General features: G+C 55.2%; 5 protein-coding genes across 5 annotated transcripts; 4 read left to right on the forward strand and 1 right to left on the reverse strand.

Annotated features, from left to right (window-relative positions):
• Nucleotides 1-966: 966 nt before the first annotated feature.
• PG994_005241 (uncharacterized protein) lies at nt 967-2,391 on the forward strand (the record flags this gene model as incomplete). Its single annotated transcript, XM_066856650.1, has 1 exon — nt 967-2,391. One exon carries the CDS (start codon nt 967-969, stop codon nt 2,389-2,391), a length of 1,425 nt encoding a protein of 474 aa, XP_066718817.1.
• Nucleotides 2,392-7,161: 4,770 nt separating this feature from the next.
• PG994_005242 (serine/threonine protein kinase- CMGC group) lies at nt 7,162-7,383 on the forward strand (the record flags this gene model as incomplete). The annotated part of the gene is made up of 1 exon (XM_066856651.1): nt 7,162-7,383. The coding sequence occupies one exon, from the start codon at nt 7,162-7,164 to the stop codon at nt 7,381-7,383; it is 222 nt and encodes a 73-aa protein (XP_066718818.1).
• A 2,597-nt stretch (nt 7,384-9,980) lies between these two features.
• PG994_005243 (uncharacterized protein) lies at nt 9,981-11,968 on the forward strand (the record flags this gene model as incomplete). Its single annotated transcript, XM_066856652.1, has 4 exons — nt 9,981-10,797; nt 10,964-11,021; nt 11,095-11,347; nt 11,417-11,968. The coding sequence occupies 4 exons, from the start codon at nt 9,981-9,983 to the stop codon at nt 11,966-11,968; spliced, it is 1,680 nt and encodes a 559-aa protein (XP_066718819.1).
• A 1,389-nt stretch (nt 11,969-13,357) lies between these two features.
• PG994_005244 (transcription factor IWS1) lies at nt 13,358-14,718 on the reverse strand (the record flags this gene model as incomplete). The annotated part of the gene is made up of 2 exons (XM_066856653.1): nt 13,358-13,648; nt 13,711-14,718. The coding sequence occupies 2 exons, from the start codon at nt 14,716-14,718 to the stop codon at nt 13,358-13,360; spliced, it is 1,299 nt and encodes a 432-aa protein (XP_066718820.1).
• An 860-nt stretch (nt 14,719-15,578) lies between these two features.
• On the forward strand, nt 15,579-17,216 carry PG994_005245 (uncharacterized protein; the record flags this gene model as incomplete). The annotated part of the gene is made up of 1 exon (XM_066856654.1): nt 15,579-17,216. The coding sequence occupies one exon, from the start codon at nt 15,579-15,581 to the stop codon at nt 17,214-17,216; it is 1,638 nt and encodes a 545-aa protein (XP_066718821.1).
• Between the last annotated feature and the right edge of the window lie 336 nt (nt 17,217-17,552).

The following is a 17,552-nucleotide window of genomic DNA, read 5'->3' on the forward strand; positions in this document are numbered from 1 at the left end:
TGTTCGTGTGGACTTGACAGTCAGTGTTGTTGTTTTACAGGGCAGGGCTCAGGCTCGAATGGTCGGCTGGCGTTTGTTACGAACTTGTCTCTCGTGAAGAAAATCAAATCTCCTCGATTGCTTACTACCTCGGGTACTTTCTTTACTTGTTACTATGCATACATACTTACCGCAAATCTATATATCCTGAGGAGTGAAGGGACTACTCCATATTTACTTGGCAATTCATCTGGATCTTGCTATTGGGTTACTTGGTCATGTTTCGCTTTAACCAACCACCAAGGCAAGTCCTTGCTGATGATTCTGTTACCAACCTGCTGGGCCGGCACCTTTGAGGATCTACGCGGGGTTCTTTCTAGCCATGGCATTGCTCATTCACACCTTCATCATCTCTCACCATCGCATATTGGCCAAAAGCAAAAAATTGTAGGTTTGGGCGTGCCTTTCGAGGAAGATAGCGTTACTCGCATTGCTCTAGTTGATAACAATGAGGCATGTCTTGAGACCACCCTACTGTGTGTCTCCCCGTAAGCGCGGGGGCTAGTACACCGTTTTTCCGCCCTCAGGAAGTATGGAACCATCGGCTTCTGTTCCGATGCGGAACAAAAGCCTCCATTGGCCGACTTCGCTTTGCAGCAAACACCACTGGCTCGGAGCCAATCGCCGCGAAACTATTATTCGAGAAGACGGTGTCAGCACGACTGAAAGGAAAAGGGCGGCGGTGTGATAAAATCGTCAGTATCTCTGTGAGCCCACGTGGTTCGGGAGGGAAAGCCAGTGGCTTGGCAGGGTTTCTTCGCTTTTCCCGCGCCGTGTGGCTGTTTGACGGCTTCTCACTCTCTCGCGGCTGAACCCACGTCAGTCAGGCTAAAACCTGGCCAGTTTTTTGTTCGGGGTGCGCTTGTGGGCGTGTGAGATCTGATCTGCCCTCCTCCCCCAGCGGGGATTGATTGGTGGAGAGAGAAAATGCATTACATCCGACTCCTCCGACCCGTGTCGGTGGAAACGACAAATCGGCGGGAGGACGTCCTCTCGGTGCTCCTGACCATCACCACCGACCTCGGCGATTCCTTCTTCGGCCCCGACGAGCCCCTGGCACTCGGCGTGACGCTGGAGACTACTACTGGTAGTGGTGGTGGTCGTCGTCGTCGTGCTCCTTCTCTTCTGGCCTGCCCGGCCGACGACAAGAGTCCCCTGCAATGGCGCGCCGGCATGCGCGCCCTCAAGGCCCGGCTGCGCCTGCGGGAGCCTCTGCCCGACGCGAAGACGACGGTGTGCATATTCGCCCGCAGCAGCCGTCGGTCCAAGACGCCGTCGACCCGGCCGTACTGGAGGCATGGGTATGATGACGACGACGAGCAGCACACGGAGCTGATCGTGCCCGTCAGCGTCGACATGGTTAACCGCACCTGCGCACCCGTCTCCTTGCGAACGCTCCCTTTATCATCCACCAGAGACGACGAAGGTGGTGATGATGCATCCGACAACAACACACTGGCGTTCGGCGAGGACATCGGCGAGAGCATCGCGCGCCACATCTGGGACGCCGGTCTCGTGACCGCGTCGTTCCTGAGCGAATCATGCCGGTCCGCGGCCGTCATGGCGGACATTCTACCCGTACGGCAACACTGTAACCGCCTCAACATCCTCGAGCTCGGGTGCGGCGTTGGCATCCTTGGGACCACGGTCGCCGGCATCATCTGGGACGCGGCGGCGGCGCAGGGGACGTTCCTGGTCGAGGCCAACGTCCTGCTGACCGACGTCGAGGAGGCCGAGGAACGGGCCCGGACCAACATTGCGCGAGCTGAAGAGGTCCTCCTCGAGGGGCACAGCAGGCGCAACAGGCTCAGCGGGAGCGGGGAAGAAGACGACGACGACGACGAAGAAAGCGAAGAAAAGCCCCGCACCACGCAGTTGCAGTACGAGAACCTGGACTGGGAGGACGGGCGGCAGGGCGCGTTCGGCCGGCTGGCCGCCGCGCGGGCGTGGGATTTCGTGGTGCTGAGCGACTGCACCTACAACATCGACTCCCTCCCCGCGCTCGTCGGGACGCTGAGCGCGCTGCGCCGTCACAGCAGCAGTAGTAGTCGTAGCAAGGTTGCTGCTGCCCGCGACGTCGGCGCGGCGGAGACGGGGACGGAGACGGGAATGCGGGTCATCCTGGCGACGAAACCGCGGCACGCTTCGGAGGAGGCCTTGTTCGGGCTGCTGGCGGAGCAGGGCTGGTCGCATCGGGTCGTCAAGCGGATCCCGCTTCCTCGAGTTAATGCTGAAGACGAGGTGGTCGAGATTTATGTTGTCGAAAGGGGGGGGCAAGAAGGGGTGAGACATACCGGTTTGCAGCGAGCCAGCCAATCAAGTTCGCTGGATGCTGCTCCGCGTCGAACTTGACTGCGTGTGCCCCACGAAAGTCGCGGTCCATGGTGAGACAATCCGGGATTGGGCATCGCGGTCATCCCTCGGGTGATCGATTTGATCATCATCATCGTGCCCTAGGCTTTTATTGGTGCAGAGTTCCAAATCTGGGTTTCCTTGTCAGGCAGGGATCGATACCTTACTGCAAAGGCCTCGCGGAGGATCTGGGACGCTCACGTTGCCTAGCTGACCTCCTGCATGGACCCCAATGTCTTACCATGCCAGATCCGCTCCAGACACGCTCCATGATCACTTTTCAGCTCCTCTCAATGCTTTCAAATTTTGTTTGATCGATCGAGCAACCTGAACTGTATGCATTGCGCTGAATGCAATGGGAGCGCGGACCGAGGACGCACGGAACGGATGATCAATTGTACTATCGCTTTAGACGAGTAGTCCAGAAACAACTCAAGAGCTCTCGTTATTATATTAGACTTGACTGCTGACCGATCCGATTTTGAATGTGATGTTATCGAGTAAGGAATGGCTGCTACGCCTGGAGCGAGTGATTCCCCAGGTCCGAGGCGGGTAATGCTACCTCCTCATCAAATCCCCAATCAACCCCCTTTTGGTTTTGCGGTTTCGGCGTTGCCGCTGAACCTAGCAGTCTACAGCTGTAGTAGCCACGCCAAGGTACGTTTCGCTGTCTAACTTCTATTATTACCTCCATGGGATGGCTTTAGGGGGCATGGCTACTGGTATTCGCTGCCTATCCGTTCACACGTAGCATCGCACTAAACAGGAGGACACATGAGGGTATTGCTCGACGTAGACCCTGTTCCATGATCCATGAACTGTCTTCCGTAGTCGGTTGGTCAGCGGTTCCATCATTCGGACGTGTTTCAAGTGTTTTTACCTTTATAGGCTTCTGTCAGCAAGCTGCTTAAGGTCATATAAAGTATAGAGTAAGCAGTCCTTTACTATTCAACAGATGGTCAGCATCTAAACGCATCTTGGCGCAGAGGAAGCGCGCCGGGATCCACACTCGGAGGTCCTTGGATCGAAACCAAGAGATGCTACTTCATTTTTACGGGGTTATTTGGATTTGCTGGGTTCGGATGTCTTGAGTGGCGGAAACTTCCACGCCCGTATTACCATTGCTCGCCAAGCAAAACCAATGGTAAGCCTGACTATTAGAAGGATAAGGCTCGGATCTGACGTGAGGGTGCCATGCATTGGCAATGGATCTTGCTAGGTTTGAAACCACACACCGAGGGAAGATTAGAGAGTGGTCTCCAGTACCATTGTTGGTGTTGCTGAAACGATACATGTTTCCTTAGTCACCGCAGTGCCAGATGTTTTCATCGATGGAGGTGAAGCGCCTGCAGGCGAAGGCCTCAACAGTGTCGAAGGGGGTCTCCACCTTGTAGGGGCCTCCCGTCTGGAATCAGGGGCGGGCCAGCAAGGGCCAGGACGGCCATGGCAGCAAAGAGAAAACCTTCACAGTAATAATTAATTATTAGGGGCTCGGTAAAGCTTTCTAGTCTGGCTGTTCTCTTGACGGTTCGATGCGGTAATGAGCAGGAAAAGCCAACATAGTAGCAATGGAGAAATGGCCTTTTATATAGGTGAAGAGACCCCCCCCCCTTTTCCCCGATAAGCCTTTGCTTTTTTTTATTGAGTTCGCTGCCTCCTGGGGCTTCTTAACCCTTGGTATACTGCTGTTGGTATCTGGGAGAGGTGAACAGACAGCAATCCGCCCTTGGTTTCCGTTGACCAAACCTTTCAAGATCATATCTGCGGAAACATCAAGTCTGCATATCACCAGGATTTGAGGAGATGGCTATTTCGTTCCAGATAGGGATTATCTCCTGACTGGCGACGGTGGTTGAAGTTGTAGGTGCCAGTAACGTATACTTGAAGGACTGATCAACTTGTCTCGGCTGAAATATTTCAGGATTACTGAATGGAGGTATGCAATACAATATATCACTGGATAGTCGAGATCACTTCCCACGTACTGGGGTAAATCTCAATTGCGTATTATACTTATATACCTTACCAAAGTCTGGAGTTGTACCCGCGGGGAGACCAAACTGGGATTACAAAAGCACGCATGCCCCTTCTATAGGCTCATGAATTCTCCGAGTCGTCTCCTCGTAAGTGCCTCCGCTTCTGTCGGACTGCGTAACCTAGCATTATGACGAATATGGCTAAGCTTGCAGATACCCTCACACACGAGTGGCAGACAGTTCGTGTTTGAAGACCAGAGAGGGGCCCCGACACTCTGGAAAAGAAGAGGCGAGAGATGCTCTATGTAACCGACTCTATGCTGATCTTCGTGCGTCCGAAGTGACGGTCTTGTTGCGCGCTTACAAACGCTGCTCTCGTATGCTTGAAACATTTGGATGTTATTCAGCTATCACGAGGAACAAGCCATGGATGGTTCATGATATTGGACCATTCAATAAGGTGAGCTGCAAAAAAAAAAAAAAAACTCACGATGTTGGGCTGGTGTTAACTGGATATATATATATATATATATATATGATTAGTCAGGTTGGCCTAGCCCCGTACTATCTTGCTATTTCCGGATGAGGTCTGGCGCAAGGGCTTTGCACGTTGCAAGTACATGCCCACAAGTAGACTCGGTGGATCAAATTCCAACCCCGCGCTCGGCGAGAAATGACGCCATTGTACTTGGCTGGCATGGGGGGCCGCAGCCCAACTGTGGATGCCGGTCTGGTACGACCTGATGCAAGCTTACATGTTGATACTACGCTGGAGTTGCTATATTGGCATGTAGCGCTATAGGTTTCCCAGGTATGCAAAGCTTATCAGTTATTATTCTCCTCGTCGTCTCGGTATAAAGGACTGGGTGGTGTGGGAGTACTAAGGTCAAGGGCTCATGACACGAAAGAGGGTCGGCGTCGAGGTCATCCGTTCGAGGGCAGCTGAGAGGGGGGTGAACCAGTCCAGTCCCGGATCCGGTCGAACCGTTGGTCTGATTCACGCGCGCATCCACGGCGATCATTTATGGCGGGAAGACGAAAGATAATAACATCGCCACGGGAATTTGATGAGGTCGATGTGGTTGGATGTTGCATCCCTTATTCAGGGTCGGGTTGCCTATTGGGGAAGGACCGTGTACAGACGACTGCCGGACCAAGAGGGGACCGACTGATGTGAATTTGGCATAGGAAAGTAATGATCGTCTCGAAATCACCAGGCCAAGCCCATGCCCAAACAGTTAGCTAATCATTATTTGCCGTCATCATGCGAGAAACCAGTAGTCCACACGGAGCTCTACGAAACATGAAATCCCGTATATAGGGATATTAAAGATGAGATTGGCGTTGGGAATGCGAGGGAGCCCGAAGTAGATGCCCTGTCCATGTCGTGGAAGGCAGGTGTTCGTTTAGAGCGATGCCATTGGAAGACATCGTAGGGGCACTAGTAGCGACAAGGATGGGGACGAGGACGAGGACGAGGTTGGCCTCTTCAACGGGCAGGACACACAAGCTCGATTCTAGCGCAAACCTGATCATGCAATAGGAGGGGACACCATCAGAAGAAGGCCCGTATATGCTGGCTATGGTATGGAGGCTATGGAGGAATATTCAATCTAAAAATCCTGATCTCAGCTGGGGATTGTCGTTGGGATCTGCTGGAAAAAGCACCGGTTCAGAGTGCAGCCCAGCGTCAGTGGCAGGCAGCCCACACTGCAGATAACTCACACTCAAGGAAAGACGATTCATGTAACCGGGAAGCTCACCTATCCTTATCCTGGTAACGGCACTGAAAATAAAAGATTGAAGGAATCAGCCAGCCACCATAGAAGGAAAGGAAAACCTGACGCGAGGCGGACCATGACGTTCCCAAGATGCCAGGTTTAGGTTGCACAAGAGATCGACCCGCCCCCTCCTGTAGTAGTAGCGCTGTAGGACACCTCTGGGTGCCGGGTGTAGTGCATGCCCAGCAATGCCATTCATTGCTTATCGAGTCCGTCCAGCGGGCGAGCGAGTGCCCGATCAACCCTCCCCTCCCTCTCCCATCAAAATTGTCCATGTCAGCCTCCCCCGCCATTTTCCCTCTCCAAGCCTCCCCTTCTCCGAATCTTGGAAGTCTAGAACATCTCGTCTATTACCCTCACTTTTCTTGTCATTGCAATTGTCCAGGGTTGATTAATGGATTATCCGGCTGATGATTGATTGGATCCGGATTTGAAAAGTTCTGTTATCTTCTTTTGTGATTACTACGACTACTGCACCTACTGCTTTAGACAGACCTGCGTTGCCCTCCGCCACCCCCCCGATCTGACGACATCATCGTTTTTTTATACCTTTCCTAGAAAGAGACGTCCTCGAAAACTGGCAGGAAAGACAAGAGACAAGAGCCAAGAGCCAAGAGCTACAGTGACGGCTAATTGAAAGAACCACGCTTTCCTCCGATCGAATCGCACTTCCCCCCGGAGCGCATCCCATCGCATATCATTATCGTGTCGTATCCTACTGAAGACTGTACCCCATCGTGTGTCGCGTCGCATCCCAGCGCATCGCATCGCATCGCACTTGCCGAACCGCAAAACGCGCATCAGCATCTTCCTACCTATCGCTTCCCGGATATCGCATGCGACCCTCGACCACAGCAGACCGCCAATCCACTGCAGACTTTCCCGACGACAACAGAGGTCGAGTCCTTCGGAAATCCGCCGAGTATATACTTCATCTTCCATCGATACCGAGTACTCCATAATAATATATATCGTCGATATCCTCCCTCCCCCCTTCGAAACCACCAGCAACCATGAACGGCCAGCAGTCGACCAACTCGGCGGCGGCGGCGGCGGCGGCGGGCAATGCCCCAACCGCGTCGCCCATGAATCCCGAGGCACCATTGTCTCAGCCCACGACGCTCCCGGCTGGGGAAGCTCCGCTGATGGCCGGCGCCAACGGCTCCTCCCTGAAGAAGCGCAAGAAGGAAGGCCTGAAGCCTATCATCACCACAGAAGGACCTGTACCTCCGTGAGTATACCTACATGCATATCCCCAATGACTTGATGTTCTTTCTATCTTCTCTGCACCTTCTGCCTATCCGGAATCTTGGCCGCAGCCCAGTCAGCCACCGGCGCATACTGTCCGTTCATTTCCCGTTACCTAGGGGCCTTGAGGCGCCGGGACCTAGTGGCCCGCGAGCTCTTGTCGCTCTGATACACCCAATTCAAACCAATTTGATCCTGGCTCGGCCAGCGCGCGAAGCCGCATCGACGCTTGGGAAGTCCACAATGCGGTTGCCATGTCATGCTGGGCCGGACTTGTGCGTGGCTTTGGTTGGCGGGGTTAACAACCATAACAACACCCGTACACGCACATACCCTTGTTACTATGACGATGCTTGGCTGCTCTCGCCAGCGAAATGTCCAGTGCGCAAGTGCCATGATATGAGCCATGGTACGAGAGAGGGCCAAGCCCAGCCCAATTCTGGGATGGGAGTTCCGCGTCCCGGGTCCCGCTTCCAGCCCAGACAGACGAGATTGTATGCACATCACGTTGCTGAGGGCCAAGTCCGTCCGTCCCGTCCCATGGACAAGGCGGACGTCGCAGGCGTGACATGCGATGGATGGCATCGAAAGACCACATGCCTACCCCCAATCTCTAATGTTGTGCATATGGGAGGGCTATGAATGTTCTTCGGGCCTTCTAGCATCGTAGGACTAGCAACAAGCTGTGCTACTTACGTTCTTGACTGTTCGTCTGGTGTTTCCGACCCCTTTCGGTTGCCGTACATGGGCCTAGTATCCCCTTTGTCTGTCTATATACGTACCTGGCATGGCATTCCATTCCTCCTGCATCCAGCTCTGATCACGAGGTCTCGTATGGATCGTGTCACATCACCAATCCATAGACAGATGATGGCTCTGGAGGTCTGCCATGCCATGCCATGCGCCTGCTGCGTGCACGCATCTATCTATATACCTGCCCTCTTACTCAAGCTCAGTGATCTTGATAAGCCCCAAGGCCAGTGCCCATTTAAAAAACCCGAACGCATCCCAGCGCAGTCAGCCAGTCGTATGTCGTATGAGAGAGGGGCAGATCGCCAGGCATAGAAACCCGCTTTGGTCCTGGGACGGGGCTTCATTCGCGGCCACGGCGTCAGTTCAGGTTCAGGCCGTCTGCGTGTGTGTGTCTTGATTTGATATCGCACGCGGCACTACCGTTTGCCTGTCTGTCTCCCTGGCGCTCGCCCCTCTCTCCATATGGCTGCTACTTGGGTACCTGACGTGCTAGGATACGTGGGTGTAGGTAGTTGTTAGTCGGCGATTTATCTGCATATGTCAAATACGTCCCCATTATCTCGCATCGACAAGTGCGTGCATATCTACTGGGAATGAATGAAATGGATGGAGGCGGTCTGTCTCTCATTTTGTGGCCGTGTTCCCGCTGCTCCCCTCTCCCACCCTCGCCCTCCTTGGACGTCCATATCCAGCCAATCCATGAACGTTTCCCACTTTCCAAATTGCCTCCCGAGTTGAGACACCAAGACAAGGAGAGTGGTTGACGAGAAGGTACTCTTTTGAGATTATTATTTTTTGTGCCTGTTGCTCCGCTTATCTGGTTGCTTCGTTATTCGTTGCGTGCATACCTTGACTTTGCTTTCTTTTTTGTTATTTTGGACGAAAAAGCTTCCCCATTCCCTGCCTATCATTGGAAGTGTCTGAATCGAAAAATCCCACCCCCGCGCGCCCCAACTACTTGGTTCAAGTCCAGTCCAGTCCTGCTCTCTGTCACTGTCACTGTCACTGCCACTTTACACCACCAGACCACAATCACCACCTGCACCACCACACACCACCTAACTGCCCTTCCAATAAGCTGTGGAACACCACCGCAAACCCCCCCCCCCCTTCCCGCGTGAAAAGAGAGCAAAAAAGGACAACTGAACAAGAAGCCAAAAAAGAAGCCACAACCATGATGAACACGAAGAAAAGGTCAATCAATCCCCCTTGCGATTTAAAATCCCGTTTTCTGTCACTTTCGCATTGTGTGTGTCGAGTTTTCTGCGCAGCTAGCTAGTGCAGCTGCTGGCGGTGGACTTGGGACTTGCCTTATCCTTTGAGGTCATATCGCGCGCCCTGCCTTGGTTGCCCTCAATTGCGGGCGGGCGCTTGGATGGCGGTTTTGACTATTCGGACCCCCCAAAAGCCAAACCTCCTCTCCGGCGAGCAAATCTCCATAAGCGCAGCAAAAGTTACTGCTGCTGCTTCTAACTGCTTCTGCTTCTAACTGCTTCTGCCGCTGGTGCTGGATATCCAAGTTTTTCCCTGGCTGTTCGCCCTGCACTTGTTGTTGATCTTGATCTTGGTTCAGTCAATCGGTCAATCAATCAATTCAATCCACCAAAAGCATCCAAGTTCCTCCCTCTCTGTCTGCCCAATTACGCGCCCAGCCTACGTGCGTCTGCCGCTGGCTCTGCCTCTGACCTTCGCCACCCGCGCTCGTATTGCGCTCTTATGTACTCCTGCCTTCTCAAGCCCTGATTTGTTTCGCGCATCGCATCTACCCATCAAAACAAACACAAATACCCCATTAGTTGCCGACCTGATCCTGGAAGAGACCCCGCTGACCATGTCGTTTTCACTCAGACCACCACACCTGTCGCAGGCCATGAATCAACATTCCCCCGCCTCTTCGTCGGGGCCCGAAGACGCTGCCGAGAACACCGCCGACGAGGAGGATTCCGAAGATTACTGCAAGGGCGGCTACCACCCTGTGCAGATTGGCGAGAAGTTCAAGGACGGAAAATATACAGTGGTGCGAAAGCTGGGATGGGGTCATTTCTCTACAGTCTGGCTGTCGAGGGACAATAATTCAGGGAACCATGTGGCCCTGAAGGTCGTGCGATCGGCCAGCCACTACACCGAAACCGCGATCGACGAGATCAAGCTGCTCCAGAAGATCGTCCAGGCGAACCCGAACCACCCCGGCCGGAAATACGTCGTGAGCCTGCTCGACTCGTTCGAGCACAAGGGACCCAATGGTGTGCACGTCTGCATGGTCTTTGAGGTTCTCGGTGAGAACCTGCTGGGGCTCATCAAGAAGTGGCAGCACCGAGGCATCCCGCGCGACTTGGTGGTGCAGATTACGAAGCAAGTCCTGATGGGACTCGACTACCTACACCGAGAATGCGGCATCATCCACACAGATCTCAAGCCCGAAAACGTCCTTATTGAGATCGGCGACGTTGAGCAGGTGGTGAAGAAGGTCGTTAAGAGCGAGAACTCGGCCGACAAGGAGAATCACAGGAACGGTCGTCGTAGGAGACGGACCCTGATCACCGGTAGCCAGCCTCTACCCTCGCCGCTCAACGCCTCCTTCAACCAAAACAACATGTTCCCTTCTTCGCAGAAGTCCCATACCAGCCTCAATGCCATGATGCAAGATAGTGAGTGTGCCCTGCCCCGCCCCCGCAATAAAGCACAAACCCTTCTAGCACCGCACACTAGCAGCCAGCCCCCGGTCGGTCGGTCGGTCTGCGTGGTGGCACACGCCATTTGTGGCACGGACGCGTAGTTCTAAGTGAGGATGCTAACAACGGTCATTCACGATAGATGCCGAGAAGGGCAACAACAGCCCCAGCGAGAAATCCGGTCAAAGGGAGAAGACGGCGTAAGTCCCTGTTCCCCCTTTGCGTATGTTCTTGGCGTGGTACATGCTGACATGGCCGGTGTGCGTGGCGCAGTGACATCCTTAGCAAGGAGGTCTCGGGCATATCCCTCGACAAATCCGCCTCGGCAGGCAACTCGAGCCCCGACAAGAAGAAGAGGAAACGCAAGGGTCCCATCATCAACGTCAAGATTGCTGATCTCGGCAACGCCTGCTGGGTCTCGCACCACTTCACAAACGATATCCAGACCCGGCAGTACCGGTCCCCAGAGGTCATTCTGGGAGGAAAATGGGGTGCCAGTACCGATGTGTGGAGTATGGCGTGCATGGTGCGTATATCCTCTTGTGCTCTGTGCACAAATGGGAACGGGTTGGCATAAGCTAACTTTTGGACAAAGGTGTTTGAGCTCATTACCGGCGATTATCTGTTTGATCCGCAGTCAGGAACCAAGTACGGCAAGGACGACGACCACATTGCTCAGATAATCGAGCTCCTCGGCCCCTTCCCCAAGGATCTGTGGAAACAAGGGCGCTGGTCCCAGGAGATCTTCAATAAGAGAGGCGAGCTCCGCAACATTCACCGGTTACGACACTGGGCGCTACCCGACGTCCTGCGGGAGAAGTATCACTACAAGGACCACAAGGATCTGACGCCTAAGGAGCGGGAGGAGCGAGAGCGCAAGATAGCCAAGGAGGCAGCCGAGAACGATGATGCCCCCGACGAGGAGACGACGCCTGCCCTCGAGTACCAGCCCAGCCAGGTGGCCGACTTCCTGCTGCCGATGCTCCAGCTGTTGCCCGAGAAGCGGGCCAACGCTGGTGGCATGGCGAATCACCCTTGGCTCAACGACACACCCGGCATGGAGGACATCAAGCTGAACAGTCTGGTGCCGGGCAGCCGGGGCGAGGGGATCGAAGGGTGGGCTACAGAGGTGAAGAAGGCTCGCTAGTTACCTTCTCCTGCGCGGCAGCGGTGGAAGAAGAGTAGGTCTCAACTTCATCGATCCTGGTCCTTGGGCTCCCATGCTGCAAGAGAGAGCATAGTCGCAGACGAGGAGGAAGAGGAGATTAGGGCAGCGTCGATCTAAAACTGACGATCGATCAAAGCAACATGGCTCCACCGATTGACGGCAGCGAGACAGCGGGAAGGAGGAAAGACGGAATGACGGCAGCGAGACAGCGAGAAGGAGGAGGAAAGACGGAATGGAAATGGCTGGCTCTTGGTGCATTTAGCGATCTTGCCAATAGAACAACCATTAATATGCATCCATCATGACATACAATTTGTGTCCTTGCTTCCGGACGGAAACTGGTAGCAAGCAAGCAGGCCCCCCCCACCCACCAAAAAAAGAAAGAAGATTATGAAGCGTTTTGATTTGATTTACGGGCATGGATGGATGGCATGGCATGGGTGGCATGATATGAAGCCTTTTAGGTAGGTAGGTAGCTAGAAACGAGCAAACAGCGACGTGGTGCAGACTACAACATATAAAACCAGGGAGCTGAACCAGCTCGTGACGATTTCAAGACAGGGCAAGCTTTGTGTGAGAAGCTTGGATATGTGACTCCTATCATATCAGCCAGGCAGTTGGTTTACATGGTCCGGAGTGTTGGAGACAGGGGCAGCATGGGTGATTATGCCATGCTTGGTCAGTTATTGAAGTTCCGAATCCCGATTGACGATTAGTCACAGCAAAAGGGGGCGATGGATAGATACATCGAAATGAATAGGGGGCGAAGGAGGGAGGTGGCAAAGCAGAGGGCCAAAGCACGATCCATCAAGATCAGATCAGCTTAGATCAGACGGATGGGTGGGTGGCATGGATGTTGTCACAGCGTGACAGACCAGACCAGACCGGTTGATGGGATGCAATTTGCATTCGCTCCTATTGATCGCTTCGCATGCAGGAGGAGACAGTAACCTTTTGCACACCGCCACAGCTGGACATTTTCTCTCTCTCGCTGAACTGCACATCATGCCAATCTAATTGTGTTTGTGTAGCGTACCTAATTGTATGTGACGTGGTACGCTTTACTCTTGTTGCGAAAGACAGACACCCTGAAGAACGCCTATGAACGCCCCTTATTTTGCAAACCACATCTTCAGCATGCATGCAAGGAGAAAACTCGAGAGGCCCCTACCTCCCCCAAAATAATGACGGAACACACCATAACACACAACAAAACCGGCGTTCCTCCTTTCTCCTCTTTCCTACCCCCTTGCTCTTCCTCCAGTCCCGTCGTGTCACATGACGAGAAGCAGCCGTTTTGGGCTGCTTCTTGATGATATACGAGGGGGCGAGTGGCAAGAGGCGGCCAAGACGGCCCTTCTAGCTGCTCTACTTCTTCTTGGCCTTGTTCTTGAGCATGATCTTGCGGAAGGCGGCGTCGCCGCTGGCGCCGATGGGACGGTACTCGGGCCCCTGCTGCGAGTTGGTCGTGAAGGTGCTCTTGGGCGCGACGCTGTAGCTCGACGGCAGGCCCACGACGCGCGCGCGGTTGGCGTCCTTGGTCGGCTGCGCCAGGATGCGCTCGCGCTCGGCGTCGCGGCGCGAGATCTGGGTCGCGGGCGGGCCGGGCGCTGCGAGAGGGTGAACTGGGAACCGGCCGTCTGGCGGAGTTTGGCGGCCCTGTGTTGAATATGGTTAGTTTTGTGGTTGCTTCGTGGTAGTAAGAGGGGAAAAAGAAACACGTACTGGTAATCAAAGTCGCGCGTCTCGATGTGGCGCTTCTTGTAGTCGTCGGTGCGGTTCAGTATGGGCCGGCTCCAGTCGCCCAGCAGGCGTTCGGCGATGCGCTTGATGCCGATCTCGGGCTTCTTGCTCTTGGTGTAGAAGAGGACGACCTTGCCGAGGCCGCTGGCTTTCAGGGAGTCCTTCTCGATGGGCAGGCGCAGCAGGGCATTGAAGATGTCGCGCTGGATCGTGTAGGCCGGCAGCGAGCCGTCCTGCAGCGGCTCGAGGAACCAGGTGACGGCGCGCAGGAAGTTGTGGTCCGGGTCGACGATGGCGTCCTGCTGATTGTTGCTATTCAGGAGGGACATGACCTCGGGCAGGATGCGGAGCTTGTTGTTGGCCGGCTGGCCCTCGGCGCGCGCCGCGTTGTCGGCCTCGCAGGCCTTGGCCATGGTCTGGGAGAGTATGTCGATCCGCTCCGCCAGGTCGTTCTCCAGGTCGATCTCGTCCTTCTTGCGCCGCCGCGCCGACGGCTTCTTGACGTCCTTGGCCGCGGCGCGCTCGATGGCGCGCTTGCGCCGCTCCTCGGGTGTCAGGTTCTCCTCGGGCACGGGCTCGGGCGACGCCCGCTCGCTGCGGGACGACGCGGCAGGGGCTCCTCGGCGTCGCTTTCCCGTCTGGATCTCGCCGTCTGCACCGTCATTGTCGTCCTGTTGTCTCGAGCGCTTCTTCTCGCGCCGGCCCTCCTTGGGCTTGCGGACGGCCTGGCCCTTGCGCTTGCCGGCCTTCAGGGTGCGGGCGACGTCTTCGTCGATCTCGACGGGCTTCTCCTCGATCTGGGCGGCGGCGGGGTCGTAGTCGTCGAACTGGTCCTCGTCGACCTCGGACAGGGCGTCGGAGTCCTTGTCGGAATCGCCGGCCGCTTCCACGTCGTAGTCGCCTAGCTCCTTTTGCTGGTCATCTGCCTCTTCCTCGTGCAGGGTCTCGGGGGCCGCCGCCGCAGGGGAATCTTCCATGTCGGACATGGTATGGTTTGTTTTGATGGCGACAAGGAAGTCGGAGAAAAACGAAAGAGGCGTGAGGTGAAAGGTGGCGAGGATAGAAAGAGGCCTGTGATAAAAATGAAGACTGCAATTAAAGAAGAGGCTTGGCCTGGTAACGGAGATGGGCCTTGAGCTGTTGAACGGGAGAAATTGACGAAAAACAAGAATATGTCTTGTTGGCGTTTCCTCCCTCGATTCGATAAAAGAAGAGGGAAGGGGTTGTTGTTCAGAAATGGCAAAGGGCGTGGGAGGATGGGTTGATGAATTGGATGTCCAGCCAGCCTTGTTTGCCCTTTGCTTTGCTTGGGAATGAAATGTTGAAGTCAAGCCTCTTTCCCTTTAGTTGACTTTAGCTGCCATGACATCCCTGCTTTCCACAATTGAAGCTTACCTAATCCTGGCTTGGCTTTCTCAGCTTCGTCAAACCCCCACAATAGCTTTAGAAAGTGGCGGCCTTTGTTTACTGTGGCGAGTGGTTACCCCATCAATCGTCGATGGTGTAGAAGAAAGAGACTGTTCCTCGATTGATTTTAGTATTTGATGAACGGCCGACCCATGCCCGCCACCATGCAAAAGACCCATGATTATCTGGAGTAACTATTGATTGATTGCATGCCCTTGTGCAGGTCGAATAGAGAGAGCTATTGACGAGGTCCAGTCTTGTCTTTCTCCCTGCATCATCATCAATACCCGTCCTTGTCGTCGCTTCCTCCTGCCTCGGGACTCTGCCGCATCGCCAACTACTTCCTTCATTCGCTTTTATCGGCCACACCACAACCTGCAAATAGCTGCCACGCCTTTTCTACTTTCTTCTTCAGTAGGCCCGGGTTGGACATCAGATCATGGAGCGGCGCACCTACGAGTCTCCCATGGACTGGGAATACCAAACCCAAGGACCGATGGATCCCACCAGCCCATTTGTTCGATCCATTCAAAACGCCCAGAAGACCAGTAAGCACGCAGTCGCACCACCGTCGTCACCTGTCTCTTACCCTCATTCCCCGCTCACCATGCAAACCACAGACACTGCGTTCGGAGCTGCTCGTCCTGGCGCCCTCGCCGCCAATAGCACACCCAACCTGTTCGCGCGATCACAAACCAACAGCCCAAGCAAGCCGCCGCCTGCGTCTTCCAATCGCTACGACGCGCCAGCGGCCTCTACACCCTCTTCTTCTTCTGGTCACCCTCTCTTTCAACGCACCAACACGGCGCCTCCGTTCCGCAACCCGGCCTTCACGACACCGCGAAAACCCTTCGACATGGACCCCGTCTCCGAGGTCGAGGACAGTCCCGCCGCCACCGACGCCGACGCCTCCGACTTCCTCGATCCCGACACGCCCGAGGACAACTCGCGCTCCCTCCGCCACATGAGCCTTACGCCCGCTCGCTCCAAGGCGCTGCTGCAGCAGGCCACGCGGCGGTCCCCCGGCAAGGGCGAGATTGCCAATCCCCGCACCATGTTCGGCAACCGCGACAAGATACGTAAGCGCAAGAGACGTCACGATGATAAGGACATCAGCGGATACCGCTTGCCCTACAAACATGTTAACGAGTGGGAAGAGTCGGAAGACCCCGACTCGGACGACAGCACCTACGAGCCCAACGAGCACCCAAACTCCCGAAAAAGCCAGCGAGGAGGCCGCGGCAACGCACCGGCCAAGAAGGGCTGGTTCGCGGGCTTCCTGGCCACCATCTCCAAGCATCCCTCGGCGCCCCAGATACTGGGCTACTGGTTGACGCTCGCCTTCAATGCCTCGATCCTTGGCTTCGCCCTCTACATTCTCCTCAACATCTATTCGGCCTTCCGCCACGAGATGTCGCTCATCTCCCTGACCGAGCGCACCTCCGTCAACGACGAAATCGCCAAGTGCATTGCCAATTACGATGAGAACCGCTGCTCCCCGAAAGAACAGCGCGTCCCGGCCATCAACCAGATGTGTGAGGAATGGTGGGTCTGCATGAACCAGAACCCCGAACGCGACTACAATGTCCGCTTCGGCGCCAGGAACCTGGTCGAGATCGCCAACACCATCTTCGAGTCGATGCACTGGAAAACCATGGTGGGTATCCTCCTCACCTTCATGGCCGCGAATCCCATGACGTTTATTAACAATCTGCTGCAGGCCGCCTTCTTCATCCTCACCATGATCTTCTGCACGAGCGGCGCGTCCCTGTTCAAGACGTCGGCGCCCCCGAGCTTCACGACGGCCGTCCCGCACCACCCGCAGTCCTCGCAGGTTGCTAACGGCAACCACGAGCAGCAGCACTACTTCTACCCGCCCCGGACGCCGCATCGCGGCTCCTATGCGCTGATGCACCACATGGATGACACGCCCGACACGGACGCCTCGCCGGAGAGCAATGTCCGACCGCAGCTGCTGCCGCCACCGTACGAGACGCCCGGGCGGCGGAGGAGTCCGAGCAAGGAACACCGGTCCAGGAGTCCGACGAAGAGCCGCAATCCGTCAAAGAGGTACTGAGGGGTGGAGAGGGTGTGGAAAGTTGTGTGGGGGTCTGTTTCTGCTGGCATGCGGAGCACGGTGCTCCTCTGTAATGAGTGATCACCTGGGTTGAGAGATAGATGGTCTCCAGGATGGTTGTGAGGAGGCAAGCTGTATAATAATCATCTCTTTCCCGGGATAAAGCTGGTTACGCATACTGGCTGGCTGAAGGTGTTGTTTCAGGGACATAGAGATTGATCGAGATCGATCGAGAAGTGTCTTTCTTGGGGCGGTTGATAGCTCTCTCCCTCACGACCCCCTAAAAGTTAGAGATCAGTCAATGGCTAGGCGTTACAGGAGTCGGATCACAGACGT

This window comes from Apiospora phragmitis, assembly GCF_038363925.1.
Source record: "Apiospora phragmitis strain CBS 135458 chromosome Unknown utg000005l:1.0-4161743.0:1.0-4166827.0, whole genome shotgun sequence".
Taxonomy (NCBI): domain Eukaryota; kingdom Fungi; phylum Ascomycota; class Sordariomycetes; order Amphisphaeriales; family Apiosporaceae; genus Apiospora; species Apiospora phragmitis.